Source organism: Gorilla gorilla, chromosome 17 (assembly GCF_029281585.2).
Source record: "Gorilla gorilla gorilla isolate KB3781 chromosome 17, NHGRI_mGorGor1-v2.1_pri, whole genome shotgun sequence".
Taxonomy (NCBI): Eukaryota; Metazoa; Chordata; class Mammalia; order Primates; family Hominidae; genus Gorilla; species Gorilla gorilla.
The window spans coordinates 79,574,401-79,589,591 of NC_073241.2; the positions used below are offsets into that span (position 1 = coordinate 79,574,401).

At 49.5% G+C, this 15,191-nt stretch overlaps 1 protein-coding gene across 6 annotated transcripts; it reads right to left on the bottom strand.

Annotated features, from left to right (window-relative positions):
* Positions 1 to 499: 499 nt before the first annotated feature.
* CXXC1 (CXXC finger protein 1) lies at positions 500 to 6,370 on the bottom strand. 6 transcript variants are annotated; one of them, XM_019013938.3, is made up of 16 exons: positions 5,746 to 6,044; positions 5,582 to 5,667; positions 4,899 to 5,017; positions 4,698 to 4,798; positions 4,181 to 4,416; positions 3,905 to 4,087; positions 3,481 to 3,507; positions 3,158 to 3,403; positions 2,876 to 2,995; positions 2,534 to 2,718; positions 2,046 to 2,253; positions 1,857 to 1,967; positions 1,667 to 1,716; positions 1,416 to 1,512; positions 1,008 to 1,160; positions 500 to 892 (listed from the first exon to the last, which is right to left on the bottom strand). In XM_019013938.3, the coding sequence occupies exons 2-16, from the start codon at positions 5,582 to 5,584 to the stop codon at positions 746 to 748; spliced, it is 1,986 nt and encodes a 661-aa protein (XP_018869483.1). In that variant the 5' UTR covers positions 5,585 to 5,667; positions 5,746 to 6,044; the 3' UTR covers positions 500 to 745. The 6 variants fall into 6 exon arrangements, with proteins under 6 accessions (XP_018869483.1, XP_055224561.1, XP_004059470.2 ...); XM_055368586.2 differs by having other exon boundaries at positions 2,888 to 2,995; positions 5,746 to 6,039; XM_004059422.4 differs by lacking the exon at positions 5,582 to 5,667 and having other exon boundaries at positions 2,888 to 2,995; positions 5,746 to 6,370.
* Positions 6,371 to 15,191: the final 8,821 nt, after the last annotated feature.

The following is a 15,191-nucleotide window of genomic DNA, read 5'->3' on the forward strand; positions in this document are numbered from 1 at the left end:
ACAGCGGATACCGACGGCGGCAAGGAAGCTGCTTCGCGCCTGCGCACTCCTTGGCCCTGCCGGCGCTCTCCTCTCCCACCTCTCGGTGGTGTCTATCCTGTGTTCGCGGGTCCCTCCGAACATCAACCCCTGGGGGGTCGTGTCCCGCTCCCTCCTCCCCGCCGAACAGCTGTGGGAACGCGCGGGGCGGGGAAAGGGGCGGTGCCACACCGCAGGTAAACTGAGGCATGCGGGAGGGCGCGTCCCTGCAGGAGGCGGATCCCCAACGTGGGGCTTGTGGGGAAAAGGCGGGGCCTGGCGTCCACAGCAGACGACAGCTCTGGGTGGGAGACAGGAGCATGCGTGGGCGGTGTCACCACACTGAAGGCGCGCTGCGTAGACCCTCTGCCCGTGGGAGGCTGGGAATGTGGGTCCCTGGGCTCTCCCGGGGTGCAGGCGCCCCCCATCTTATCCAGAAGTCTGGAACAGTTGCAACCGCAGCAATGTGGAGACAGCTTCCTTGGTTTCTTCAAAATTTTATTAACAAAACCCAGGGAGAGGAGGCAAGGATGAGTGGACTCCGCAGCTCCACCAGGCACTGAACATGACGACGGGGACAGACCCTCTGATAAAGGCAGATGGGCGGTCAACCGGTGGATGGGCACAGGGAGAACCGGAGAAACAGATGAGTGGAGGAACGGACACATGGGCACCGGGCGGCTCCCCCATCTGGAATGCAAGGTGTAAGGGGTCCGGGCCAGGAGGCTCAGCGGTCGGCACTGGAGCGCAGGTCGGTAGTGAGGGGATCGTGCTGGATCGTCTGGTGCAGCATCAGGGCCAGCAATCCCGCGCGGTTTGTCATGGCTGTGCGCACATTGCGCTCCTGCTCAAACAGCTCGTCCAGCTTGTACCACTGCCAAGGGAGCGGCAGGAGTCCTAAGCAGGAACACCTGCAGCCCCGCCTGCCCTCGGCCACGTCCAACATGGAAACCTACCACATGCAGCACCGAAACCGCACAGAAACCTACCACACGCACGCGCTCCAAGTCCACTTCCGCACGCCGCAGCTTCTCCCAGCAGTAATGGCGATTGCACTGGCGCTTGGGCAGGCGGCAGAAGTCACCCGTGAGCTCAAAGACATCACGTACAAGGGGGCACCCGCATACCTCGTCAGCTGGCACCTGCAAGGAGGCCAGGTTGGGGGGATGAATAGCGGTGATAAGGGAGAATAGGAATGGAGGCTCAAGGAGGGAGAAGGAAAAGAATGGAGGGTTCAGGGAACGGTGAGGCATGGAAAAGGAGGAATGGAGGGTGAAGCAGCAGGGAAGCTGAGAGGAAAAAGTGAAGGAAAGGTGAGGTGAGGAAGGAAGGGATGAATGTGGGACAGCGAGGCAGGGAGGAGGGGCAAAATGGGAGGAGCTGAGGGAAAACCTTACTTTGGGGTCCCGTGAGTGCTCGGGGCACAGCACCTGGAGCCGCTTACAGTATGTTTTGCTCTGAGGATTATACACATCACAGAAGAGTCGTGTGGCCCTGGGGATTTGGAGTAGAGAGGGTAGTAGAGGGAGGGAAGGGAGGTCCACCTGTCCTGGCTGGTGGCCGTATCCTGCCCCAGCTCCACACACATCCCACTTCTGACCCCCGCCTTAACCCCCCACCTCTCACTCTGCGTGGCACCCTTACTTACCCTTCAATGCGTGTGGGGTACATGGACCCAAAGGACGTCTGGCTCTCATACTGGAGGGATGAGCACAAATGGAGGGAACTGTGAATGTGCGCTGCATGCCCTCCCAAGACACCACCCAGACAACAAATCTGTCCCCCACTGGCCCACTGATGTTCCCACATGGTCCGCCCCCTCAGTCTGACACCCCAACCTTGGCGTAGCAGCGCTCCATGTGGCGCAAGGCAACACGTGGGTTGATGGGGTGCCCACAGGAAACACAGAAGATCTGCAGGTCTGTGTCATCACTGTCACCCTCGTTGCTCTGCATGGAATGGAAGGAACAATAAGGCTGGGAAGGACAAAGTACCAGCCCTGCTCTGCTGCGCCCCTGCTTGCTCACCTCCTCATCCTCGCGCACAGCCTGCTGCTTGGCACGTATAATGATGGCCTCAAGCTCATGGAATCGGCGTTCCATTTCCTGAAGGCGAGTGCGGGCACTCTGCTGCTCTCGGCGAATGCGTTCGAGCAGCTTCTTGCCGTGTTCTTCAGCAATGCAAGGGCTCTGCTGCCACTGCTGGATGCGCTGGGGGAGGATCTCGTAGATGCGGCTGCAGGGAAGGTAGCAAGCAACAGAATGAGTGAGGTGATCAGTAAGTGAGAATGGCAAAATAGACGCAAATGGCAAAAGGAGAAGTAAATAGGTGACTGGCGGAATGGTGGCTGGATGGACACACGGGCAGGTGGGTGGGTAGGTGGATGGGTGAGTGGGTAGTGGCTGTTTGGTGACTGAATGGTGGATAGCTGATTGACTGGTAGACATACAGAAGGCTGTGGTCAGGCCCTACCATGCACTTCCTGACTCCCTTGAACCCCTCAGGAATGACTCACTTGGCTGCCAGCTTCATGCCACAGTCATCTGAGCAATACTTGGAGCTGGGCTGGGCGGGGCGCACACAGCCGGGCCCCAGGCACTGGGGCAGTGACGCAGGGTCCTTGGCATCAGCCCTCTCTGGGTGTTTCCATTTATCCTTGTGCTTCTGCTTCTGCCGATGCCGCTTGTATCGCTCCTCCTTCTGTTGAGCAAGACAAGTCAGGTCAGGGTGGAGTCAAAGTCAGCCCCAGACCCCAGACCCTTGCTCCATTCTAGCCCTTTCTGGCTCTTGCCCCATTCAGCCTCTGACCTCTGCCTCTCCCTCAACCCCACCCACTGCCTTTCCACATCCATTTTACCCTCTCCATCACCTTCTTCTCAGACTTCTTCTCCCGACGCTTCACATGCTTCACTTTCACTGCCCTCTTCCGCAGCGCGGGGTCCAGGAATGGGGACTCTTCTGTGTCGCTCATCCAGGGCTGCAAGCAGGGCATGCACTGACCCACCTGCCCCGCTCGTGACAACCCCACCACCTACTCATGTCCCATAGCAGCCTTCCATACCCTCTGTCTCCTCATTAGGGATACTCTCTGCTTCTGTAACCTCCACCCTTCCACCAGTGGATGCTCCTGTCTGCTCACCAGGCCATGGTCATCAAAGGCCCCTGCACAGAAGTCCTGATACAGGTCAGGATCCAGAGGTAGGTCCTCATCTGAGAGTGGCTCAGGTGTGGCTGTAGCCTCAGGAGGCTCCTTGACTGTTGATGACGCCACTGCTCCCTCATCTTCACGGATGCGCCCTAACTTCTGTGATGGCTGTGGCTGCTGTTGGGTGGGCAGTGGCCGGCGGGGCCTTGGCAGGGACTCTGAGGGCGTCACTGGTGAGAGCTGCAGGGCAGAATCTCAGGACTGGCCCTGACCGCCCTGCCCACATGCCCCGCCCCACCCTGGGGGGCTGGACTCACCGAGGAAGGGAAGTACTTGTAGGATTCCTGTGCCGGCAGGAGGAAGGCCCAGGTCAGCCCCAGGTGGATGGAGGGCGGCCTTGCCCTAGCCCTACCCACCTGGCCTGGCCTTACCTCCCCAGACACACCTCCCCGCTACCCCTCATTGCCAGGAATGCTCAGCCCTGCCTGATCTGTACCGACATGCATGACCACCTGAAAACACCTGGCCCCACTCTGTCTACCCAGGGTTGGTGGGGGTGTTCTGCCAGCCCAGCATACCAGGTCATGCCCCATTCATCTGGACATGACAGGCCCCTTCCCACCTGTCAGGATACAGTCAGGCCCAATCCCACCTGGTTTATCCATGCCTAGACTTAACTAACCATGCATGGACCCACCAGCTCTCCCACACCTGACCCTACCCAGCTCTGTCCATGCTCACCCGGGCCCGCAGCTGGCACTGGCGCAGCCGGCACTTCTGCCGGATCTTGTTGGGGCCCCCGAACTTCTTCATGTCCCGACAGAAATCACAGTGACCACAGTCCTCAGTGCGCCGACATGCCTCACACTCACCACACATGCGGGCTGACCGTTTGATCTGCTGCTGCTGCTGCTGCTGGTGATGCTGGAGGAGGGGACCCAGAACAGAAATCACGGATCCAGGCAGGGCTGAAACGGAACCACTTTACACATCCATTCACTTTATGCAGCCACTCACCTGGCTGGGTGTGGCCACCAAGGGCTGCGGAGAGGATTTGTGGGGCGAAGCAGAGCCCCGAGCAAGCATGGCCCCAACCCCTGTCCCTGACCCTGCCCGGCGCTGCAGGTCTGGATCAGGGACAGGCCTCTTGCGCCCTCCACCCTCATCCCGGGGCTCACTGCTGTCCCGCTCATTGCCTTCCCGCTCCCGTGACTTCTTGTGCCGATAGCGAATCTCTAGCTTGGGGTCTTTCTCTGTGGGGCAGAGAGTAGGGCCAAAGTGAGTGAGCACTGGATGGCTTGAATGGTCCCAAAACCTCTTTCTTCCTCTTCGCTCCCTTACTGCCCCACCCACCTACTCTGCACCCCTGTCCAGGGCAGAGCTGCCTCTTCCCGTGGGATCTTCTATTACTCACAATGGAGCCGCATTCCAGCTCACCACAGACGTGTATCACTAATCCCCATGACCCCCCCTTGTGGCTCCTCCTTCTCCCTTGAAGCCCCACTTGCCTTCCCTGTCCATCCATGGCCCTCACCTCTGCACTCCCGACAGTACCACTCCCGGATGGCCTTGGCCATCTTCTCAGTGATCCGGATGCAATCCCCATGGAACCACTCATTGCAGTTGTCACACCCGCTGCAGAGGATGGGGCAGGCGATGGAGATGTGAGGGGCGCGGCCCATCGGCCTCACCCCACCCTGCCAGTGTCAGCCCCGCCCATCTCTCCCGCGCTCACATCATGAAGCAGTTGATGTCCGGTTTGCGGCAGATGCAGTAGATGGGCGCATTCTCCCCATTCTCCGACTTGCTGTCCTCCCCGGCATCTGGAGGTTCTGGGTCTGAACCATCTCCCTCCTGCAGGACACCCCCATTACGGATCCTTAAACAGCCCCCACCGTGGCGGCTCATCCCCCCATTACAACTCCACCATGGTCAGCAGGGATCCCCACTCCGCCTGCAGATTTCACATCGGGGCCCCCAAAAAACCTCTCCATCACAGTCCCCACTGACCCCCATCCCTTCCTCTGACATCCTATTACTCTGCTCCATACTACCCATCACACATCCACCGACACCCGCTCCCTGCGTCCACACTCGCTAATGGGTCATGGCGACCCTCCATCGTGGCGCCTCACAGACCCCGCGTAACTCACTGCGGACTTCCCATCGCGGTTCTCCACGCACCCCTCCCTGTTTATCTCATAGACCCACCTGGCACCTGCACCCACCCCCAGTCGCGGCTGTCCACGGATACCCGGACACGGACTCCTCGTCACGGCTCACTACAGACCACCCAATGCGACTCCTTACAACCCGCTTATCCCTCTGCCCTAAGAACCCCCGATCATGGTTTCCCACGGAACTGCCACACGGAGTCCCCACTAAACTTCTATTAAGGAGCCCCCCACCGTGGCTCACCATAGAACTCCCAGATGGTTCATCATTCTGCCCATAGACTCCCGCCGTTCAGTCCACAGACTCCGGTTATGGCTCACCACAGACCCCTGAGTCGGCCGACAGACCCCACTGTTGCCAACCGACCGACCTCCACCGCCGAACCCCTCCCTGGACCCGCTACTTACCATATCTCCGCTCCCGGCGCACTCCCTCAAGACCCCCGCCAGCGACCCGCGAACCTGCACAGACCACTCGGCGGCGTCCCAGGCGGTTGCAAAGGCGCCCACAACTACTTCCGCTTCTAGTCACGCCTCCCAGGCAGCGTACTCCTATTGCGCAGGCCCCGTGCGTCGTCTCCGCTGCAAACCAGTAGGTGGCCGGCCTAGAGCCCCCAAGACCCCTCAGGCGCCGCCATCTTGCTTATCGTATCCGTATGGTGGCCGAATCCATACGTTCGCCGGGAACATGGCCGCGCTCATATGTGGCTTTCCCGAGGGCGCCGCCACCTTGTCAGTAGAGTACGTACGGCGGCTGCTTGTACGGCCTCGTCGTACAGGCAACATGGCTGCACCTACTGCGTGACTTCCTCATAGATGCCGTCATCTTGGAATCCGATTCCGTACGTAGGTCGAATTCCGTACGTTCCTAGGCGACACATGGCGGCGACCTAATTGCGGATTCTTTAAGGGCGCCGCCATCTTGGTGGTTGATTCCGTACATTGGCCGGTTGTCAGGCAGAGAGGTTCACAGGTAAAGTGACCGCTTCCGAAGCACGACGTGGATCAAGTTGTATTCATTCCTCCATTCAGTCTCCTTCCCCTTCCACATGTATTAATGGGGCGTCGGCAGGCTGTGTGCCTTGCGGGGCGGAGGAAACCAGTTCCTCTGTCGTCTCCGACTTCACCTGCCACCACTCTTTCCGGCTCTTACTCCTCCCACTTGTCATTCTTCTGCCAGGCCTGGCACGGTTCGGCTTCTATTTATTTTATTTTTATTTAAAAACAATTCTTAAACTAATATCAAATCTTATTTTAGTTCTATAAGCTGCACAATAAGCCTAAACACAGTTTACTTATCCATTTCTTTATTGTTTAGCATTTAGAACATTTTCAAATATTATTCTAAATAAAGTTGCAACGAACATTCTTAAACATAGATCTGTATGCTCACCCCTGATGATTTCTTGTGAAATGTGATATACAAATTTACAAATATACAAATGTGATATACCAGGTGTAACTCTGGTTAACAGCTGTAAGATGGAGCCTGGAAGCCAGGCTTTATTTATTTACTTATTTTATTATTTATTATGTATTTATTTATTTATTTTTATTTATTTACTTATTTTTTGAGACGGAGTTTCGCTCTTGTTGCCCAGGCTGGAGTGCAATGGCGCGATCTCAGCTCACTGCAACCTCCGCCTCCCGGGTTCAAGCGATTATCCTGCCTCAGCCTTCCGAGTAGCTGGGATTCCAAGCATGCACCACCATGCCCGTCTAATTTTTTTGTATGTTTATTAGAGATGGGGTTTCACCGTGTTGGCCAGGATGGTCTGGATCTCCCGACCTCAGGTGATCCGCCCGCCTCGGCCTCCCAAAGTGCTGGGATTACAGGCGTGAACCACTGCGCGCCCGGCCCGCCTGGAAGCCATTCTATGGACTCCCTGCAAACTTGCAAAAAGGAAAACAAACAAAACAAAATTAAAACACAGCAGGAACTTGCCTCGAACCTTTGAATTGGTCCAAACTGCAATGACCACACCGTCCTGGAAACCAGCTATATTTCACTAGCGCTGCGTCTCCTGAACAACAACCAATGAACTATGGACTGATGCCAGCCAGCCGCCTCCACCAATAGTAATTTCTTTAAAAGAACTTGTGTAATCACCCTTAGCTTCCTTTTTCTTTTTCTTAAAAACTCCTTCTCCCCTTCCTATCTTTGGAGTACAATTTGACTTCGAGCTGAATCTGTGTCTCCTGAATTGCAGTTCCTAATGCCCCAATAAACTCCTGCATTGCAGCTTGGTCTCTTGCCTCTTCTTAGTTGACTCTCCTTAGAGATAAAATTCTAAAAGTAGAATTACTTTGTAATTGGCTATAAATATTGTAAGACATGTTCAAATTTATAGGAGGTCATTAGTTTGGACAGAGCTCCTGCTCTAGGCCCCACCAAAATGGAGTCACTCACGCTGAAGTTCCATGCCACCAAGCCAAAACTAAATTGTTCATCTGACCTTCCAAGGAGAAAGAGACAGGATAATAGCTAAATCCCCATACAAGCCACTTTTAGCTTGAAAGTCCCCTTTGCTTTAACCTTTATAAAAAAGCAACCTGAAGCAATCTGATGTTAACCAATCAGCTTTAAAAAAAAAAAAATTGTTCTTTTTCCTTGCTCCAACCTTACAAAATTCACTGCTCTGCTATTTCCCAGGAAAAGCTCTCATTCTGTTTTGTATAATGGGATCTGCCCCAATTCATGAATTGCAAGTAAAAGCCATTACATCTATAACTAAATTTGTTGTAATTTTGTCCTTCGATGGTTGATACATATATTTCTACCAGCAGTGTATGAAGGTTCCTATATCAGAGCCTTATTAGGTTATTAGATTAGTGCGAACTTTTGTTGTTGTTGTTGTTGAGACGGAGTCTCGCTCTGTCACCTAGGCTGGAGTGGAGCGGGCAATCTCGGCTCACTGCAACCTCTGCCTCCTGGGTTCAAACAGTTCTCCTGCCTCAGCCTCCCGAGTAGCTGGGATTACAGGCCCGTGCCACCACACCCAGCTAATTTTTGTGTTTTTAGTAGAGATGGAGTTTCACCATGTTGGCCAGTCTGGTCTCGAACTCCTGACTTCAAGAGATCCACCCTCTCTTCGGCTTCCCAAAGTGCTGAGATTACAGGCGTGAGCCCCTGCGCCCGGCCAGTGCAAACTTGTAAATTCATCACCCTTGTCAGTAAAAAACTGTCAGCATTCACAGCCATTTTATAAATACTACACATTACCACAGTAATATAGTGCAAAAATCAGAAACCACATAAAATACATATTTAAAGGAATGAGATAAAAATAAATATAAACATCTCTCATATTTTCTCAAATCCCCAGCACCATCTGAAATGCTGCCCTTGAGGAGCTCCCAGTTTACACTATTGGTGCTCAGTTTGATCTGTGTGCAGTCTGGTATGGACATGGTGAAGCAAACAAAGATTAGTATTTTGTCAAATAGTAAATTTTTCATAACTCTAGCTTGATGATGATGGTAATAGTCATAATTTTAAAAATCTTCTATTTGGTTAATGGTTGATAGTTCGCAAGATACTTTCGCACATGATAGTTTATCTGATCCTAATTGCCTTATACGGTGAATGGAGCAGGAGCCTTATTGTCCCCACTCTGCAGTGAAAGCAATTGAGACTCAGGGAGCCTAAGTCCCTTGCCAGGTCACACAGCCGGTAATAATGGATCTGATATTAATAGTAAAATCTTCCTACTGTGAGTGTTGGGCTGTGGGCTGGAATCAGGGCATAGACTCAGGGAACCCCCAGGACGAGAGAAGCTAGATAAAAAAGTTCATGAGTTAAGCACAGAATGGAGCAGATTCTGAAAGCTAAGGGTCACAGTGGACCTGAGTTCAGGAAATGGATCAGAAGTCCAGGGGATCAGACACCAGGAATCAGGATTAGGTTCTTAGGCAGGAGAACAAACAACACAGAATGAGAAACTAAGTACAGGATCTCAGCACAAGGTGGGGATCACAGGAAAGGGAAAGGAGAGCCCAACTCTACCAAAGATTCCTGGGAGGCGGACGGAAGTCTTCCAGACACTTCTTGCAAACAGCAAGGATGACATAAATATCTGAAATTCAATGACAAAACCATGCTTAGCACTTCAATTCTAATTTGCCAGCAAGCACAGACAAAATCAGTACTGGAATCATTCGCTGAGGAATATACACAGTCTTGCTTTCTGAAGTTTTAGTTACCCATGATCAACCATGGTCTGAAAATATTAAGTAAAGAATTCAAGAGGGCTGGGCGCAGAGGTTCATGCCTGTAATCCCAGCACTTTGGGAGGCCGAGGAGGGAGGGTTCCTTGAGCCCAGGAGTTCAAAACCAACCTGGGCAACATAGCAAGACCTCGTTTCTACAAATTATAAACACTTAGGCCGGGTGCAGTGGCTCACGCCTGTAATCCCAGCACTTTGGGAGGCTGAGACCGGCGGATCACGAGGTCAGGAGATCGAGACCATCCTGGCTAACACGGTGAAACCCCGTCTCTACTAAAAAATACAAAAAAGTAGCCGGGCATGGTGGCAGGCGCCTGTAGTCCCAGCTACTCAGGAGGCTGAGGCAGGAGAATGGCATGAACCCAGGAGGCGGAGCTTGCAGTAAGCCGAGATCACTCCAGCCTGGGTGACAGAGCGAGACTCTGTCTCAAAAAAAAAAAAAAAATTTAGCCGGGCATGGTGGCACGTGCCTGTGGTCCCAGCTACGTAGGAGGCTGAGGCAGGAGGATTGCTTGAGCTCAGGCTGCCCAGACTGCAGTGAGCCATGACTGCATCACTGAACTCCAGTCTGGATGACAGAGCAAGATCCTGTTTCAAAAAAAGAAAAAAAAGAAAGAAAATTCCAGAAATAAACAATTCGTAAGTTTTAATTACCATGCCATTCTGAGTATTGCGATGAAATCTCACACCGTGCCATTCCATCCCACCTGGGATGTAAATTATCCCTTTGTCCAGCATATCCACCTGTTCGGTTTAGTTGAATTCTGTTTTTTGGACCAGTCTGAAAATCATTCTATTATAATGACTATTAAATTCATTTACTGACATTGATGTAATATTCAAATGAACTCAAAATTGGCTAAAAAAAATCAGGGCTCAAGGTATCTTAGATGCCTAGACTCAGTGTGGATTAGGTAGGGCAGGGCTGGGGTGGGGAGAGAGCAGAGGAGTGTAGCAGAGGGCTAGGTCCCATTGAGTTAGAACTGGGAAGTGACTATGCCATATCACAATGGTCTAAAACAGTATGAAAAACAGACTGTGGCCCTCTAATCTTTCTGGCATTTTTGTGAATGCGGGAGGCAGGGACTGGGTCAAGACTGGACCTTGGGCAAGAATCAAAGCAGGTACTCACTCTCCAAATGGACACAGGGGCTGAGAGCAGGAACCAAGCCTAGAAGTCATTCAAGTGCAGGTGAATTGAATAAGGAGCAGGGAGGAGCCAGCATGGGTGACGGTGGTACTGACAACCACTTTGACCCAGGGGAGAGTGGACTTGAGAATCAGCAAAAACAGCAGCCAGTGGGAGGGATATATTTAGAGCCCGGGCCATTCTATGCAGCATCCCTAGTCTGGAAAGAACTCAGACTCTGAATGGAAAGGAACTATTGTAGGTCTCTCATGAGGTTAATGTCCATTCAGGCACAAATTCAGGCAGAATTTGCTGAAACATGCCAGAAAAATAAGACCGAGGGATTCAATATCTATCTTATGTTTTCAATGACACTGAAATATTCTGTGGCTATTGCAATATCTTAAGTCATAGTTTTTAGAGGTATATTTTACAGTTCATGCCTTCAAGAACAAAGTGTTACAGCTTGAGTTTGATTCTAGGCTCTACCAATACTAGCTACTTGACATTGCAGAGTGTAGTTAATCTTTCTGAGACCTTTTTCTCATCTATAAAAATGGGCAAAATTAACATCCTCCTAGAAAGACATCTGAGAGAATAATATGAATTAGGTCCAGAATGGGAACTCTCCAAATAGTGTCATGCAGTAAAAGATCAACTCAGCAGGCCTTGGTTGTTCAAACCTTCACATGAAAAAAAAATCTGATATTTGACTGGCTCTTGGGAGATAACCTTAAAGTGCTCAGAATTACTTGCCTAATAAGAATGTTCAGCTGGGCACAGTGGCTCACATCTGTAATCCCAGCACTTTGGTAGGCCAAGGTGGGTGGATCACCTGAGGTCAGGAGTTCAAGACCAGCCTGGCCAAGATGGGTGAACCCTGTCTCTACTAAAAATACAAAAATTAGCCAGGTGTGGTGGTGGGTGCCTGTAATCCCACCTACTCAGCAGGTTGAGGCAGGAGAATTGCTTGAACTCAGGAGGTGGAGGCTGCAGTGAGCCCAGATCACACCATTGCACTCCAGCCTGGATGACAGAGCAAGACTCTGTCTCAAAAAAAAAAAAAAAGAATGTTTATATTTACCTAGGATCTTGGTCCACACCAGATAGTTTATGATAACAATGTGATTTGTGGTGGGGACCTTGGGCCACAGGGTATCAATATGAACTCTGGAGAGGCCAGAGACTGAGTAACCAAGGTCAGCAATGGCACCCTCCATACTCATGTAACCAATCCCCTAATAAAAACCCTGGACACCAAAGCTTGGATGAGCTTCCCTGGTTTGCAATACTTCATTCATGTTATCACAACACTGTTTCTGGGATAATTAAGTGCTGTTTATATGACTCCTCTAGGAGAGGAGAACTGGAAGCATGGTCTTTCCTGTACTATAGCCTATGAGCCTTTTTGCTCATTCAATCTGTATTCTTTTGCTGTAACAAACTGTAATTGGGAGCTTAGCAGTGTTTTTGTATTCTGTGTGTTCTTCTAGTGAGTCATTGAACCTGAGGATGGTCTTAGGACACCTGACACAAATATCCTTTTTCCTCATATATTATACTTTCAAGCTGATGTCTCTGAAATGTTTAAAGACTGCCAAATGTCATGAACCAGTCATTTAATATCATTGATGAGGAGGACTTGTTTAGTAGCTTTAATTCTAATCTGCTCCCTCCCTACTACAGCTTCCCCGTCTCTAACAGCCACATTTCTTTTTTTTTTTTCTTTTTTTTTTTTTTTAGATAGAGTCTCACTTTTGTCACCCAGGCTGGAGTGCAGTGATGCAATCTCAGCTCACTACAACCTCCGCCTCCCAGGTTCAAGCGATTCTCCTGCCTCAGCCTCCTGAGTAGCTGGGATTAGAGGTGCCCACCACCACACCCAGCTAATTTGTATATTTTTAGTAGAGATGGGGTTTCACCATGTTGGCCAGGCTAGTCTCGAACTCCTGACCTCAGGTGATCTGTCCGCCTTAGCCTCCCAAAGTGCTGGCATTACAGGTGTGAGCCACCGCACCTGGCCCACATTTCTTATCACACTTAGGTTCCTAGAGAGGAACAAGTGCACCAGTTTTCTAATCTGACTTCTTCCTTTCCCACTTACGCCCTCTAAAAAAACCAAAAAGAATTAAATAGGCTTGCTTCTCTGGTTTGGTGGTAGATTCTTCTTTCTACTTTTTATTCCTACCCAACTCCTACCAACCAATTTCTATCCTGAATAGGTCAGTTTGTATCCATCGTAAAGTTCATCTGTAAATATCACCTTGAATTTTATGGCCTGCAGAAGCTTCCAGTTTGTGGTTTTTTAGCCCCAGATCATGATGTCCTTGGTCCTACAGAAGACAGAGCAAATCTGAGGTTTGTCATACACAAAATGGAGCATTATAAAACCCTTTGGTACTGGTCTGTGTTCATGATAATTTTTTTTCTTGATTATCCCTGTGTTCTCTTCCAAAAGTTGCCATTACAGACACCAGAACACTCCTGTAATTTTGTTAATCTGCAGTGGTTTCATATATGAGCAAGTTGTTTCAATGAAATTATAAACTCCCTGAAGGTAAGAACTAAGCATCTCTTGAAGAGTAAACCACACAAGGTGAATTGAATCCACAGTTGTGTTTCCTGCAGTGCTGTGAACACAGAATTGGTTTCATTACCATCTCTGTAATTGTCTATGTGCAAAGGGAGGTTTTTAATGTGGCTTCTCAGGGTTGGTTTGAAGGAACAACAGAATAGAGGTGCTTGACCAACAGTTTAAGTTGCCTTTGTCTGGAGTACTGTGGAAGGCCCATCAATAATCTGCAGCACGCAGCATTCCCCAGGCCTCCTTCACTGTTTCTGTCCTTGAAGGTACCTACCCTTACCATTTCCAAGCCTGCAGGACCAACTCTACACAGCAAGTTCTCACAATTCAATTACAATCAAATCAAGCAGGCTCAGAAAAATCTCAAGAGTCACTTAGAGCAGCAGGAACCCAGGAACACATGGCTGGTTAACCACCTATTCAGGCGCTGTCTCCTGCCTGGGCCAATCCCCTTTTCCATGTCACACACTACACATAGCAAGGGGACAACTATCCTGGGAGTCTAGGGGAGAGTAAAAGTGTTCAAGATCCCAATGATAATTCTCCAGGTATGGAATTTGTATATTTTAAATCTGGCCTATGAGAGATGTGGGGTGGGGGAATTAGGGGCCCTCATTAGCTTTCCTCATCTTTCAAATCCTATCACACCCCTTTCCTTAAAAAAAAGGGGTTCCTTCTTTCAAAACCCACTTTCTTCTATTAACCAATCTTTATGCATTTAAATAAATCTTTCTGAACCCTAGTGAAAGGTATCGAGCATTTTTCTAAAAACAGCTTTATTCAGATATAATTCAAATACTATGCAATTTACCCATTAAAAATTTACATTTCAATGGTTTCAGTATAATCACAGACTTGTGTATTTACTGCCCTGATCACCTTTTTCCTTTAATTAATTTTTTTAATAGAGATGGGGTCTCGCTATGTTGCCTAGGCTGATCTTGATCTCCTTGGCTCGAGCAATCCTCCTGCCTCAGCCTTCGAAAGCGCTGGGATTACAGGCCTGAGCCATGCACCTGGCCTCCCAATCATTTTTTAGAACTTTTTCACTACCCCCAAAAGAAACTGCACCATTTAGATACCACTCCCCAAGCCCCTCCCCATAGGCAATCACTAATCTTTCTATCTCTGTATATTTGCCTATTCTGGATATTTCATATCAATAGAATCATATTATATGTGGTTTTCTGTGAGTGACTTCTTTCACTTAGCATGTTTTTAAGGTTCATTCACATTGTAGCATGTATTGGTACCATTTCTTACTATGGCCAAACAATATTCCATTGTATGAACATAGCATGTTCTGTTTATTCATACATCAGCTGATAGACATTTAGGTTGTTTCCACATAATGACTGTTAACGGATTTTGCAGCTATGAACATTCATATACAAGTTCTTGGGTGCACACATTTTCATTTCTCTTAAGTATACAACTAGGGGTGGAATTGCTGGGTCATATGGTCTGTTTTACTGACTGAAGAAACTGCCAGACTGTTTTCCAAAATGGTTGCACCATTTTACATTCCTGCCGGCAAGGTATGAAAGTTGTAATTTCTTCACATCCTTTCCAATACTTGTAATTTGTCTTCTGGATTACGGTCAAGCTAGTAGGTGGGAAGTGGTATCTCACTGTCATTTTGATTTGCATTTCCCTGATGGCTAATGATGTTCAGCATCTTTTCATGTGCTTATTGGCCATTATATATCTTCTTTGGAGAACTATCTAACCAAATACTTTGCCTATTTTTTTCATTGTGTTATTTGTTCTTATTATTCAGTCGTAATAGTTTTACAAAATTCTGGATATACGTCCTTTATCAGATATATGATTGCAAATATTTTCTCCCGTTCTCTGGGTTGTCTTCACTTTCTTGATGGTGTTCTTTGAAGTGCAAATTTTAAATTTCGATGA

What these genes read in the sequence shown, in the direction of transcription:
- CXXC1 (XM_004059421.4), bottom strand. An exon ending in GTACTGTCGGGAGTGCAGAG is followed by an intron (nt 4,417 to 4,697) that starts GTGAGGGCCATG and finishes TCTGCCCCACAG; the next exon opens with AGAAAGACCCCAAGCTAGAG. An exon ending in AGTGCCAGCTGCGGGCCCGG is followed by an intron (nt 3,508 to 3,904) that starts GTGAGCATGGAC and finishes CTGCCGGCACAG; the next exon opens with GAATCCTACAAGTACTTCCC.